This window comes from Ornithorhynchus anatinus, chromosome 2 (genome assembly GCF_004115215.2).
Source record: "Ornithorhynchus anatinus isolate Pmale09 chromosome 2, mOrnAna1.pri.v4, whole genome shotgun sequence".
In the NCBI taxonomy this organism is placed as follows: domain Eukaryota; kingdom Metazoa; phylum Chordata; class Mammalia; order Monotremata; family Ornithorhynchidae; genus Ornithorhynchus; species Ornithorhynchus anatinus.
Genome location: NC_041729.1, coordinates 146,361,211 through 146,375,247, shown reverse-complemented (window position 1 = coordinate 146,375,247; position 14,037 = coordinate 146,361,211). Strand labels below are relative to the sequence as shown.

General features: G+C 44.4%; 1 protein-coding gene across 1 annotated transcript in view; it reads left to right on the top strand.

The window, feature by feature from the left end:
- SYT10 (synaptotagmin 10) overlaps positions 1-14,037 on the top strand; it is a 117,166-nt gene that overhangs the window by 27,400 nt on the left and 75,729 nt on the right. The window contains exon 2 of the mRNA XM_029058791.2: positions 2,192-2,549. Coding sequence (XP_028914624.1) covers positions 2,192-2,549 — 358 coding nt within the window. The remainder of the gene's footprint in view (positions 1-2,191; positions 2,550-14,037) is intronic.

Genomic DNA, 14,037 nt, shown 5'->3' with positions numbered 1-14,037 from the left:
GGTGAGGAGGTGGGCGGCGGAGGAGCGGAGCGTGCGGGGTGGGAGGTAGAAAGGGAGAAGGGAGGAGAGGTAGGAGGGGACAAGGGGATGGAGAGCCTTGAAGCCTAGACTGAGGAGTTTTTGTTTGGAGTGGAGGTTGATAGGCAACCACTGGAGGTTTTTAAGAAGGGGAGTGACAGGCCCAGAGCGTTGCCTCTGTGTGACCTTGAGCAAGCCACTAAACTTCTCTATCTCTGTTACCTCATCTGTAAAATGAGGATTAAGACTGTGAGCCCCACGTGGGACAATCTGATTACCTTATATCTACTCCAGCGCTTAGAACAGTGCTTGGCACATAGTAAGTGCTTAACAAATACCATAATTATTATATTAAGTGCTATAGGGGTGGGCCGAGTATCACGTATGAACATTCCAGAAAGAGCAAAGGGTTTACGACTTTAACTTCTATGTTCACAGTACGTTTCCCTAGCTCGTAGGACAGTGTGCTGCACACAGTAGGTGCACGGCAAATCTATCAATCCATTGGCTTAGTGGAAAGAGCCCGGGTTTGGGAGTCAGAGGTAGTGGGTTCTAATCCCGGCTCCGCCAGTTGTCAGCTGTGGGACTTCGAGCAAGTCATTTCACTTCTCTGTGTCTCCTCATCTGTAAAATGGGGATTAAGACATTAATCTTAATGGACTGTGAGCCCCAAGTGGGACAACCTGACTACCTTGTATCTACCTCAGCCCTTAGAACAGCGCTTGACACATAGTAAGCACTTAACAAATACCATCGGTGTTATTATTACAGCGCTTAGAACAGTGCTTAGCTCTTAAAACGGTGCTTGGAACATAGTAAACACTTAAATACCATCATTATTAGTAGTAGTAGTATTGTTATTAATAATAATAATGATAGTAATGATAATTGTGGTATTTGTTAAGCACTTCCTGTGCCAGGCATTGTGCTAAGCACTGGGGTAGATATAAGCTGATCAGGTTGGACACAGTCCCACATGGGGCTCAGAGACTTAATTTCCATTTTACAGAATAGGAAATTGAGGCACAGAAAAGTGAAATGACCTGCCCAGGTCATACAGCAGAAAAGTGGCAGAACCAGGATGAGAATCCAGGTCTCTCTGACTCCCTGGCGCTTGCTTCTTCTACTAGGGCATGCTGAGCACTTACTATATGCAGAGCACTGTACTAAGCGCTTGGGGGAGCAAAATACAACTGAGTCAGCAGAACCGGTCCCTGACCATAACAATCCTATAGTCTAGAGGGGGAGACTATAGACTCCCCCTCTATAATATGACATTCATATGAATAAATATTAGTATTAATTATTTATTGAGCACGTGTGTGCAGAGCACCGTATTAAACGCTTAGGAGAATAACAGAGTGGATCGACGTTCCCTGCCCACAAGGAGCTGACAGTCTAGAGTAAGTTCTCAAACGCACATTAAAAAGCTGAGACCTGCTGAGAGTAACTCCTAAGGGTCTACGCACTTCTCCATCACTCAATCCTATTCATTGAGCGCTTATGACATTAATATGAATAAATAATTTATACTGCATAATTTAAAGGTAAGTGCTGTGGGGTTGGGGGCGGGGAGAATATCAAATGTCCAAAGGTCACAGATCGAAACACGTAGACCACAAAGAATGGAGAGCGAACTGGGGAAAAGAGGGCTTAAGCAGGGAAGGCTTCTTGGAGGAGGCATGAAATTGGAAATGCTCTGAAGCTTGGGAGAAATGTTTACTTGATTTGATGTCTGTTCCCCCCTTCTGACTGTGAGCCCATTGTTGGGTAGGGATTATCTCTATTTGTTGCTGAATTGTACTTTCCAAGCGCTTAGTATAGTGCTCGGCACACAGTGTGAGCTCAGTAAATACGACTGAATGAATGATATGTGTTAGGCATTTACTACGTGCCAGGCACTGTAGTAAGCGCTGGATCAAACAGAGGGCAGCCAGGAGAGTGGTACACAGAAGGGGCAAGGTATATGGTTGATGATGATAATAAAAGCAATCCCTGCACTTTACCATCTCCTACGAACAATTAGAACACATCTCTTTGGACCTAGAAAGGAGTGAAAACATTCCCAATGACTTGGAAACGATATTATTGCAAAGGCTTTCCGCTCTGCACTCCGAGCTTCCTCCTCCCATTTCTACGAGTGAATTTTTGTCCCCGTTGTGGTTATTTGCAGACATCTCAGTCAGTCTGCTAGCGGTGGTCGTCAGCTTTTGTGGGCTGGCCCTGCTGGTGGTCTCGCTGTTCGTCTTCTGGAAGCTGTGCTGGCCATGCTGGAGAAGCAAGCCCCTGGCCTCCATCGGCGGAGCCTTCCCACAGACCACCTCTGGCGCGCCCACGGAAGTCTTCGAGGCCGACGAGAAGAAGGAGGTGAAAGAGAACGGGAAGCCCCCTCCGAAAGCCGTCGAGGCCGCGATGAAAATTAGCCACACTTCCCCGGATATCCCGGCGGAAGTCCAGACGGCTTTGAAGGAACACCTGATTAAACACGCCCGTGTGCAAAGACAGACCACTGAGCCAACGTCTTCATCACGGTAAGGAAAATTCGAATACAGAGCTTCTCTTTTTCTCAGAATCCTGTGGGAAATGCTTAGTAGGATGGTAAAAATCTACTTGTCCTGTAGGACAAATTATTCTAGAATTAATCAACAGAACCAGTTGACTATTCATAATAATGATAAAAATAATGATGGGATTTGTTAAACGCTTACTTTGTGTCAAGCACTTTTCTAAGCACTGGGGTGAATACATGCTAATCAGGTTGGACACAGTCCCTGTCCCACATGGGGCTCACAGTCTTAATCCCCATTTTACAGAAGAGGTAACTGAGGCCCAGGAAAGTTAGGTGCCTTGGCCAAGGTCAAACAGCAGGCAAGTGGAGGAGCCAGGATTAGAACCTAGGTCCTTCTTACCCCCAAGCCCGTGCTCTATCCACTAGGTCATGACTCATCCCCTCTGTGTGCAGAGCATTTGTTCTAAATACTTATGAGAATATAATAAATGTAGCAAACAAAATCCTTGCACCTTAAAAACTAAGAATCCAGCAGTGGAGACAGTCACTAAAATAAATAACCAGTAGGAGGAAGCAAACTAACTTAAATATATGTACATGCTAAGCTTGTTGTGAGCAGGAGTATCCCAAGAGCTTAGTACAGTCCTCTGCACTCAGTAAGCACTCAACAAATACGACTGATTGATTGACTGACTGATCGATATGGGTGTGGAAAGTGAGTACCACCTGAGTACAATCACTCATCCTATCCTGACTGGATTACTGCTTCAGCCTCCTTTCTGATCTCCCAACCTCCTGCTTCTCCCCACTTCATTCCATACTTCACTCCACTGCCTGGATTATTTTTCTACCGAAACGTTCTGGGCATGTCACTCCCCTCCTCAAACATCTCCAGTGGCTGCCTATCAACCTCCATATCAAAAACAAAAACTCATCCCTGTTGGCTTTAAAGCTGTCCATCACCTTGTCCCCTCCTACCTCACCTCCCTTCTCTCCTACTCCCCAGCCCGCACACTCCGCTTCTCTGCCGCTAACCTTCTCACTGGGCCTCCGTCTCTCCTGTCTCATCATTGACCCCTGGCCCACGTCCCACCTCTGTCCTGGAACACCCTCTCTCCTTAAATCCACCAAACGATCACTCCTCCCCCCCTTCAAAGCCCTACAGATGCACACCTCCTCCAAGAGGTCTTCCCAGACTAAGCCCCCTTTTCCTCAGCACCCCCTCCCTTTTGCGTCACCACGACTCCCTCCCTTTGCTCTTCCCCCTCCCTCCCCGCCCAGAGAACTTATGTATATATCTATAATTCAATTTATTTATATTGATGCCTGTTTACTTGTTTTGATGTCCGCCAGACTGTAAGCTTGTTGTGGGCAGGGGTTGTTTCTCTTTATTGCTGTATTGCACTTTACAAGCGCTTAGTACAGTGCTCTGCACACAGTAAACGCTCAATGAATATGACTGAATGAAGTAAGAATCCAAGTACTGGGTGATGTGATGCCAAAATCCCAAATCCTGCAGTGGCCATAGGAATGATGAAGGTTGGGCAGATGAGAGATTAATTAGGGAAGGTCTCCTGGAGAAAATGTGATTTGAGAAGAACTTGGAAGATGGGGAAAGCAGTGTTCTCTTGGATATGAAGAGGGAGGGAGTTATAGGCAGAAAGAAGAGTGTCAACAAGGTGTCAGGCAGTTCACTCAGTCAGTTAATCACATTTATTGAGCGCTTAACTGTCTGAAGAGCACTGTACTAAGTGCTTGGGAGAGTACAGTACCACAGATTTGGTAGACACTTTCCTTGCTCACCAGGAGCTTACAGAGTTTTGGAATATAAGAAAACTAGTCAATCCTTGATGGTTCCATAGAAGATTTCCCATTTTGTAGGCTAGAAGCTGTAGATTTCCAAGTTCCCATGAGTGGCAAACTTGTTTTTCCTCTAGCCTGGTTGTAACTGCAGCCACAGTCCTGATCAATGGCTCTTTCTAATAATAATAATCATGGTATTTGTTAAGCGCTATGTTCCAGGGTTGGACACAGACCCTGCCCCACATGGGGCTCACAGTCCCAATCCCCATTTTACAGATGGGGGAACTGAGACCCAGAGGAGCGAAGTAACTTGCCCAGTATAACACAGCAGACAAGTGGCATGGTTGGGATTAGAACACCTCCAGTGGTTGCCTATCAACCTCCGCTCCAAACAAAACCTCCTCACTCTGGGCTTCAAGGCTCTCCATCACCTTGCCCCTTCCTACCTCTCCTCCCTTCTTTCTTTCCACTGCCCACCCCGCACGCTCCGCTCTTCTGCCACCCACCTCCTCACCGTCCCTCGGTCTCGCCTATCCCGCCGTCGACCCCTGGGGCCACGTCCTCCCGGAGTCCCAGAATGCCCTCCCTCCTCACCTCCGACAATCTAATTCTCTTCCCCTCTTCAAATCCCTACTTAAAAAGCTCACCTCCTCCAAGAGGCCTTCCCAGACTGAGCTCCCCCCTTTTTTCCCTCTGCTCCCTCTACCCCCCCTTCACCTCTCCACAGCTAAACCCTCTTTTCCCCCCCATTTCCCTCTCCTCCTCCACTTCTCCCGTTCCACCCCCTCGGCACCGTACTCTTCCGCTCAACTGTATATATCTTCATCACCCTATTTATTTTGTTTATTTTGTTTAATGAGATGTACATCACCCTGATTCTATTTAGTTGCCATTGTTTTTATGAGATGTTCTTCCCCTTGACTCTATTTATTGCCATTGTTCTTGTCTGCCCATCTCCCCCGATTAGACTGTAAGCCCGTCGAAGGGCAGGGACTGTCTATCTGTTGCCAACTTGTACATTCCAAGCGCTTGGTACAGTTCTCTGCACATAGTAAGCGCTCAATAAATACTAATGAATGAATGAACTCATGACCTTCTGACTCCCAGGCCCGTGCTCTATCCACTATCAATCAGTAGTATTTCTTGAGCATTTACTTGGTGTAGAGCAATGTACTAAGCACTTGGGAGAATACGATACAAAATCATTAATTAAAACTATATCTGCCCTCAAGGAGCGTACAGTCTGGGGGGGACGACAGATCTTAAAATGAATTACAAAGAGAGGAAACAGCAGAGTATAAGCATATTAATTGTGGTATTTAATCATGACATTTGTTAAGCACTTATTACGTGTCCATCGGTGTACTAGATGCTCGGGTAGATACAAGGTAATCAGGTCGCTCACTGCGCTCGCATGGGAGAGAGAACAGATATTTGAATCCCAGTCTTGTAGATGAGAGGACAAGCGCAGAGAAGCTATGTGACTTGCTTAAGATCCCAAGGCAGGTAAGTCTTAAGGCAGGTTTAGAACACAGGGCCTCTGAATCCCAGCCCCAGAAGTGTCATGGGACTGGGGTAGGGTTGGTATCCAAGGGCTTAAGGGTTCATTCATTCATTCAATCTGTTTACCGAACACTTACTGTGTGCAAAACAGTGTACTAAGCACTTGGGAGAGTACAATAGAACAAAAAAAGACATATTCCGCACCCGTGATGATCTTACAGTTAAGAGGATGAAGCGGGGTGGGGAAATAATCTAAATGCTAATTTTGATTTCAGTAAGGGGAAATGGGGAGAGAGAAGCAGTGTGGTTTAGTGGAAAGAGCATGGGCTTGGGATTCGGGGGTTGTGTGTTCTAATCCTGACTCTACCACTTTTCAGCTGTGTGATTTTGGACAAGTCACAACTTCTCTATGTCTAAATTACCTCATCTGCAAATGGGGATTAAGACTATAGACTCTATATATACTTGAGTCTATTTATTGCTATTGTTCTTGTCCGTCTCCCCCGATTAGACTGTAAACCCGTCATAGGGCAGGGACTGTCTCTATCTGTTACCGATTTGTTCATTCCAAGCACTTGGTACAGTGCTCTGCACATAGTAAGCGCTCAATAAATACTATTGAATGAATGAAGACTGTGACCTCATGAGGGAACTGTGACCCCATGAGGGACAACCTGATCACCTTGTAAATACCCCAGAGCTTAGAACAGTGCTTGGCACATAGTAAGCGCTTAACAAACACCATCATCATTATTATTATTATTATCTGAACAGGGAGGGAGTTCCAGGCCAGAGGGAGGACATAGGGAAGAGTTCTGAGGCGAGATCAAGCTACTGTGAGCAGATTGGTGTTAGAGGAGCAAAGTGTGTGGGCTGGGTTGTAATAGGAGAGTAGCAAGGTGAGGTAGGAGAGGGCAAGCTGATTGAGTGCCTTAAAGCATGGTTTAGTGCATAAAGCATGGACTTGGGAGTCAGAAGGTCATGGATTCTAATCCTGCCTCCTGTCTGCTGTGTGACCTTGGGCAAGCCACTTCACTTCTCTGGGCCTCAGTTACCTCATCTGTAAAATGGAGATTGAGAATGGGAGCCCCACATGGGACAGGGATTGGTCCAACCCGATTTTCTTGGCTCCACACCAACACTTAGTACAGTATCTGGCACGCAGTAAGCGCTTAACAAATACCTCAATTATCGTTATTAGCATTAAAGCCGACAGTGAGGAGTTTCTGACTGATGCGGAGGTGAAAGGGCAGCCGCTACATGTTCTCAAGGAGTGGGGAAACATGATCAGTGCAATCACCTATCAAGGCTTACAAATATATCCCATGTTGCCCTGTACCATTCCTGTAACATTTGTTGTTTGAGGATTTCTCGGCCACTGTTTCCTTCCTGGTGGTGGCCCGAAGACCGCCAGAACTGATTGTACCTTGCTATGGGAGCCTTAAATCCATCCTGAAAACAATCAATCATACTTACTGAGCACTTACTATATTCAGAGCACTGTAGTCAGCACTTGGGAGAGCACAATATAACAGAGTTAGTAGGCAAGATTTCTGCCTACAAGGAACTTTATACATGCCAACTCCAAGAGGGCACTAGGAACGATAACCCCTATTAATTTTTTTTTAAACAAAGATATTTGTTAAGCACTTATTATGTACCGCTCAATCCTTCAGTTGTATTTATTGAGCACTTACTGTGAGCAAACATTGACCTAAGCATTTGGGAGAGTATAATATAACATTAAACAGACACATTCCCTGCCCACAATAAGCTTACAATCTAGAGGACTTTCTGTTCTAAGCCCTAGGCTAGGTACTAGGTAATGAGGTTGGACACTGCCCATGTTCCACATGGGGCTCACAGTCTTAATCCCTATTTTACAGATGAGGTAACTGAGGCTCAGAGACGTTGAGTGACTTTCCTAGTGTCACAAAGCAGACATGTGGTAATGCAGGGATAAGAACTCAGGTCCTTCTAACTCCCAGACCTGTGTTCTATCCCTAAGATCGTGCTGGATCTCACTTGTCAGCTGGGTGACTTTGGGCGAGTCACTTAACTTCTCTGTGCCTCAGTTATCTCATCTGTAAAATGGGGATTAAAACTGTGAGCCCCAAGTGGGACAACCTGATCATCCTGTATCTCCCCCAGCACTTAGAACAGTGCTCTGCACATAGTAAGCACTTAACAAATACCAACATTATTATTAGCTCACTTATCCTGAGAGTTACCATTAGGTTTGAAAGGCCCCAAGATGGTGACTCTGTAGGCCCTGTAGGCTGTAGGTTTGTTGTGGGCAGGGAACGTGCCTGTTCATTGTTACATTGTACCCCCCAAGTACTTAGTACAGTGCTCTGCACACAGTAAGCGCTCAATAAATACGATTGAGTTAATGAATGGCCCATTAGCCCTTTGGATCTTTTCTCATCTCCAAGTACCTACCTAAAATCTTGGTTCTCCCTTAGCTCTAGAAAGAAAAAATTGGCATCTATGCCTCAAAATCATTCAATCAGTCAATGATATTTATTGAGCACTGTGTGCAGAGCACTGTACTATGTCCTTGGGAGTGATATCTTATTATGCATAAGCAAAACCTGGCAAAGCTCATGTGTTTTCAGTGAACAACAACCACAAGATTTTTAAGCATAGATTAGGCTACTGTATCCTAACTTCTTCCATCTGTTCGTCTTTCTATTTAGCTGTCAGCTGGACTAGCTAGATATTCTAGAAATGTGTATTCGTGCCTCTTGGTATTACATTACACTGTAAAACCATCTATGAGTTGAGTGGTTGTATATCCTGAAGCAGATATTGTCAATAAATGCAATTTCAAAGCAAATTCATGCCCCTACTTTGTCATACGAAGACCTAGTATGAAGAGGATGGGGACCAGGGTCCCAATCCCACCTCCAGCACTTGCTGATTTGTGACTTTGGGCAAACCGCTTAACTTCTCTGTGCCTCAGTTTCCTCATATGTAAAATGGGGATTCAATTCCTGTTCTCCCATGCACTTAGATTGGGAGCCCTAGGTGGGACAGGGACTGTGTCTGACCTGATTATTTTGTATCAACCCTGTGCTTAGTACAGTGCTTGGCATATAAGCACTTAATGCCACAATTATTGCTATATTTTGATTCATATTAGGCATACAGTTTTAAATGCCCTGGAAACACTCTTAGAGGAGAGAATTCTTATTTACAAGGAGCTCATTATCATTATTATTATTATTATGATTATTATTATTATGGTATTTGTTAAGTGCTTACTTTGTGTTCTTTTATTGTTGGGTATTATTTGGACCTAGAGTGCATCAAAAAATTATCCTTCATTCTTCCAATAAAAATGATTTTTCATTCCACTATGTATTCCTCAAATTAATATCAATTAATCCTTACTATTGACATCAAGGCTCTCCATCAACTCTCTCCTATTCACATTTTTGCTTTCACACATTCTCTCTAACTGACATTCTACATTACTCCCAATTAAACCTTCTAATTTTACTTTGTGCTTGATTCCCACTTCCAAACTCTCCTTCACAATGAGAAGCACAGCCTGAAACTCCCTCCCTTTCGAAGTCTGCATGGTGCCAGTTCTCCACATCCTTAAATCCTTCCTAACATTTCATAGTCTCCTAAAAGGCTTCCCTAGTAAATTCCCAAACCTCAAATTGGTCAATCACACCTACCAATCAGTCAATGGTATTTGCTCAGTGCTTACGCACTGTGCGCAGAACACTCTACTAAACAAGCTCTTTGGTAAACAGAATCCCTGCCCTCAAGGAGCTTAGTTTCCTATCTAAAAACATTTCAACAGGGGAGAAAGCAACAGAAATATTTATAATTGACTACAATTAGAGTAGTCAGCCACCTCTCAGGGTCACACTTGGGGGAGTTTCCAGTCCTCTACAAGTCTCGACTACTCGAGGGAGAGTCACGCAGAGGCCTGTCCATTCCATTCCTAGCTTGGCCAGTGGCTAGTGAGTGGAAGGCCACCTGCTACAAGTCTCCCAAGCAACAGCGGCACGGGAGAGAGGCAAGGGCGGAGACTCAAGTTGACCGCGTGGAAAAAGGCAATGGTAAACCACTTCTGTATTTTGACCAAGACAACTCTATGGATCCACTACCAGAACCATTGCAGATGGAGGTGGGGTGTTCTGGGAGAGATGTGTCCATGTGCTCGCTATGGGCCAGAGACGACTCGACAGCATAAAACAAGACTAGAGTGATCAACATAAATAGTTGATTGTAGAAGTAATAATAATAATAATTATGTTGGTATTTGTTACACGCTTACTATGTGCAGAGCACTGTTCTAAGCGCTGGGGTAGACACAGGGGAATCAGGTTGTCCCACGTGGGGCTCACAGTCTTAATCCCCATTTTACAGATGAGGTAACTGAGGCCCAGAGAAGTTAAGTGACTTGCCCACAGTCACACAGCTGACAAGTGGCAGAGCCAGGATTCGAGCCCATGACCTCTGACTCCAAAGCCCATGCTCTTTCCACTGAGCCATGAACATACATTCAAAATTGCGGAGAATGGGCACACGTAAGTTCATAAGGGCTACAGTTGGCTTTATACATCTTGGGGAAGTAGAAAATTGATCAGGGAAGGCTTTTGGAGGAAGTATGATTTTAGAAGGGCTTTGAATTTGGGGATAGTTAATAATGTTGGTATTAAGCGCTTACTATATGCAGAGCACTGTTCTAAGTGCCGGGGTGGATATAGGGTAATCAGGTTGTCCCACGTGGGGCTCACAGTCTTAATCCCCATTTTACAGATGAGCTAACTGAGGCACAGAGAAGTTAAGTGACTTGCCCCCAGTCACACAGCTGACAAGCAGGGGAGCCGGAATTTCAACCCTTAACCTCTGACTCCCAAGCCCAGGCTCTTTCCACCAAGCCACACACTGCTTCTCTAATATTATCACAGCAGTGGCAGTTTAGATGGAATGGAAGGGGCAGATCTGAGAGAGGACATATTGGAAAACCAGCAGGATTTGGGAGTTGAAATGCGTGCAGGAGTTGAAGATGACTCGGGAGTTGTGGGGTAGGCACAACCAGAGTTTAAGATTCAAGGCAAATCGCCCGAAGGGTAGAAAGAAGATTAACTTATTCATTCAGTCTTATTTATTGAGTGCTTACTGTGTTCAGAGCACTGTACTAAGCACTTGGGGAGTACATCAGTGACAGGTATGGGTAAGAGATGGATCTTATAAAGATAGGGAGACATTTGCATTTTGGAAAGTGGTAAGGAGCCGTCGGAGAGTGAGAGGCTGAAAATAGCAGTGAGGAAAATGAATAATAGGAGCAAGTGGCTTTAAAGAGGCGAGAGGGATGGGGTCAGAGGAGCAGGTAGAGGAAGTAGAATTATAGAGCAAGGGCAGATCTCATCTGAAGAAACAAAAAGAGTGCAGGGACTCTGCCTTACCCCTAAGTACTTTTCCAAGTGCTCAGTAGACAGTAAAAAACATTTCTTTATCGACTGATTGATTGACTGACTATCCTAAGGAGAGAGGCTTGGGTACCAAGGTCCAAATAATAACAATAATAATAATAGTATTTTAAGCACTTACTATGTGCCAGGCACTGTACTAAGTGTGGTTTAGTGGATTGAATATGGTCTTGGGAGTCAGAAGGACCTAGGTTCTAGGTTCAACTCTGCAACATGCTCCTCTGTGTGACATTGGACAAGTCATTTACTTTTCTGTGCCTCAGTTACCTCATCTGTAAAAAATGGGGATTAAGACTGTGAGCCCAGTATGGGACAGCGACTGTGTCCAACCTGATTAACTTGTATCTTTCTCAGTGCTTAGAACAGTGTTTGTCATAGAGTAAACACTTAGCAAGTACCATCAATATAATGATTATTATTATTATACAAGCTAATAAGGTTGGAAACCATCCCTGTCCCACATGGGGCTCAGAGTCTTAATCCGCATGTTACATAGGAGGTCACTGTGGCATAGAGAAGTTAAGTGACTGACCCAAGGTCACACACAGAGCAGACAAGTGGCAGAGTCAGGATTAGAACCCAGGTCCTTCTGACTCCCAGGCCTCAGCTTTATCCACAAGGCTACCCTGCTCCTTGCAAAAGAGGCAAGAAACAATGTTTTCTTTAAGTTTTCTAACGTCCTTTTCCTTTTTTTGATGGTACTTGTGAAGCACTTACTATGTGTCAGACACGGTACTAAGTGCTTGGGTAGATACAAACTAATCAGGTTATACACAGCCCATGTCCCACATGGGATTCAGTCATTTTTCAGATGAGGTAACTGAGGCACAGAGAAGTTAAGTGAATTGCCTGAGGTCACAAGTAAACGAGCTGGGATTAGAACCCAGGTCCTTCTGACTCCGTGAACGTTAAGTGCTCCATAAGGGCCCTGCCTGTAAAGTCAGTGTTCAGTGGGTGCTAATTGAGGATGGTGGTGATTATCGAATCAATTTAAGCGAGGAAATTACCTTAGTTACAGAAGCATTTGGCCTCAAATATCAATTTGCAGTATTTACTGACCATTTATTGGGCAATACCTGTTCACTAATTCAGTCATATTTACTGAGCGCTTACTGTGTGCAGAGCATTGTACTAAGCACTCGGGAGAGTGAAATACAACAATAAACAGACACAGTCCCTGTCCACAATGAGCTGAGCCCCATGAGGGGTCTGATGATCCTGCATCTATCCCAGCGCTTAGTACAGTGCTTGGCACATAGTAAGTACTTAAATGCCACAATTATTATTAATAGAATTTACTGTGTACTGAGCACTAAACTAAGTGCTAGGGAGAGTAATACAACAGACTTGGTAGACACATTCCCTGCCCATTACAAGCTTACAGTTTAGTCACTTAACTTCTCTGGGCCTCAGTTACCTCATCTGAAAATTGGGAATTAAAAGTGTGAGCCCCATGTCGGACAACCTGATTACCCTGTATCTACCCCAGTGCTTAGACCAGTACTTGGCACATAGTAAGTGCTTAACAAATACCATTATTAGTATTAATAATTAGGCATTAATAGCGTTAATAATCATTAAAGATTCTCTAGACTGTAAACTCATTATGGACAGAGATCATGTCTACCTACTCTGTTAGGTTACACTCTCCCAAGCACTTTTCATTCATTCATTCAATAGTATTTATTGAGCGCTTACTATGTGCAGAGCACTGTACTAAGCGCTTGGAATGTACAAATCGGCAACAGATAGAGACGGTCCCTGCCCATTGACGGGGTTACAGTCTAATCGGGGGAGACAGATGGACAAAAACAATAGCAATGAATAGAATCAAGGGGATGTACATCTCATTAAAACAATAGCAATAAATAGAATCAAGGTGATGGAACTTGCAAATATGAATAATGTCAATAATCAATCAATCATGATATTAATGGATGCTTACTATGTGAACTGTACTAGGTGCTTGGGAGAGTTCAATAGCCTGAGAAGACACAGTCCCTGTCCTCAAGGAGCTCATCATCTAGGCAGTGGAGACAGACAGTAAAATAAATTACACATTAGAGAAGCTACTCAGTAATAATCATAATGTTGGTATTTGTCAAGTGCTTACTATGTGCAGAGCACTGTTCTAAGCGCTGGGGTAGATACAGGGTCATCAGGTTGTCCCACGGGGGGCTCACAGTCTTAATCCCCATTTTACGGATGAGGTAATTGAGGCACAGAGAAGTGAAGTGACTTGCTCACAGCCACAGAGCTGACAAGTGGCAGATCCGGGATTCGAACCCATGACCTCTGACACCCTAGCCCACGCTCTTTCCACTGAGCCACGCTGCTTCTCTCATAATCAGTATAAAGTTTATACTCAGTATAAAGTTATGTACATAAGTGCTGGGGTAGTGGAGTGAGAATATAAATGCTTAGTGGGTAGGATTAAGATCCTTATCTCTTTTTTCAGATATGCTGTAGATCTTGGTATAGATATGCTGTAGATTCATTTATTCATTTCTTTAGATTAATGTCTCCCCTCGCCTCTCTAGATCGTGGGAAGCGGACATGCCTACCGACTATTGTACTGTTCTCTCCCAGAGAGACTCACTGTGGACAAAGAATGTGTCTGCTATATTGTTGTGTGTACTAAATGCTTGGGAGGGTACCATAATAATAATAATAATAATGTTGGTATTCAAGTGCTTACTGTATGCCGAGCACTGTTCTGTGCGCTGAGGTAGATACAGAGTAAATCAG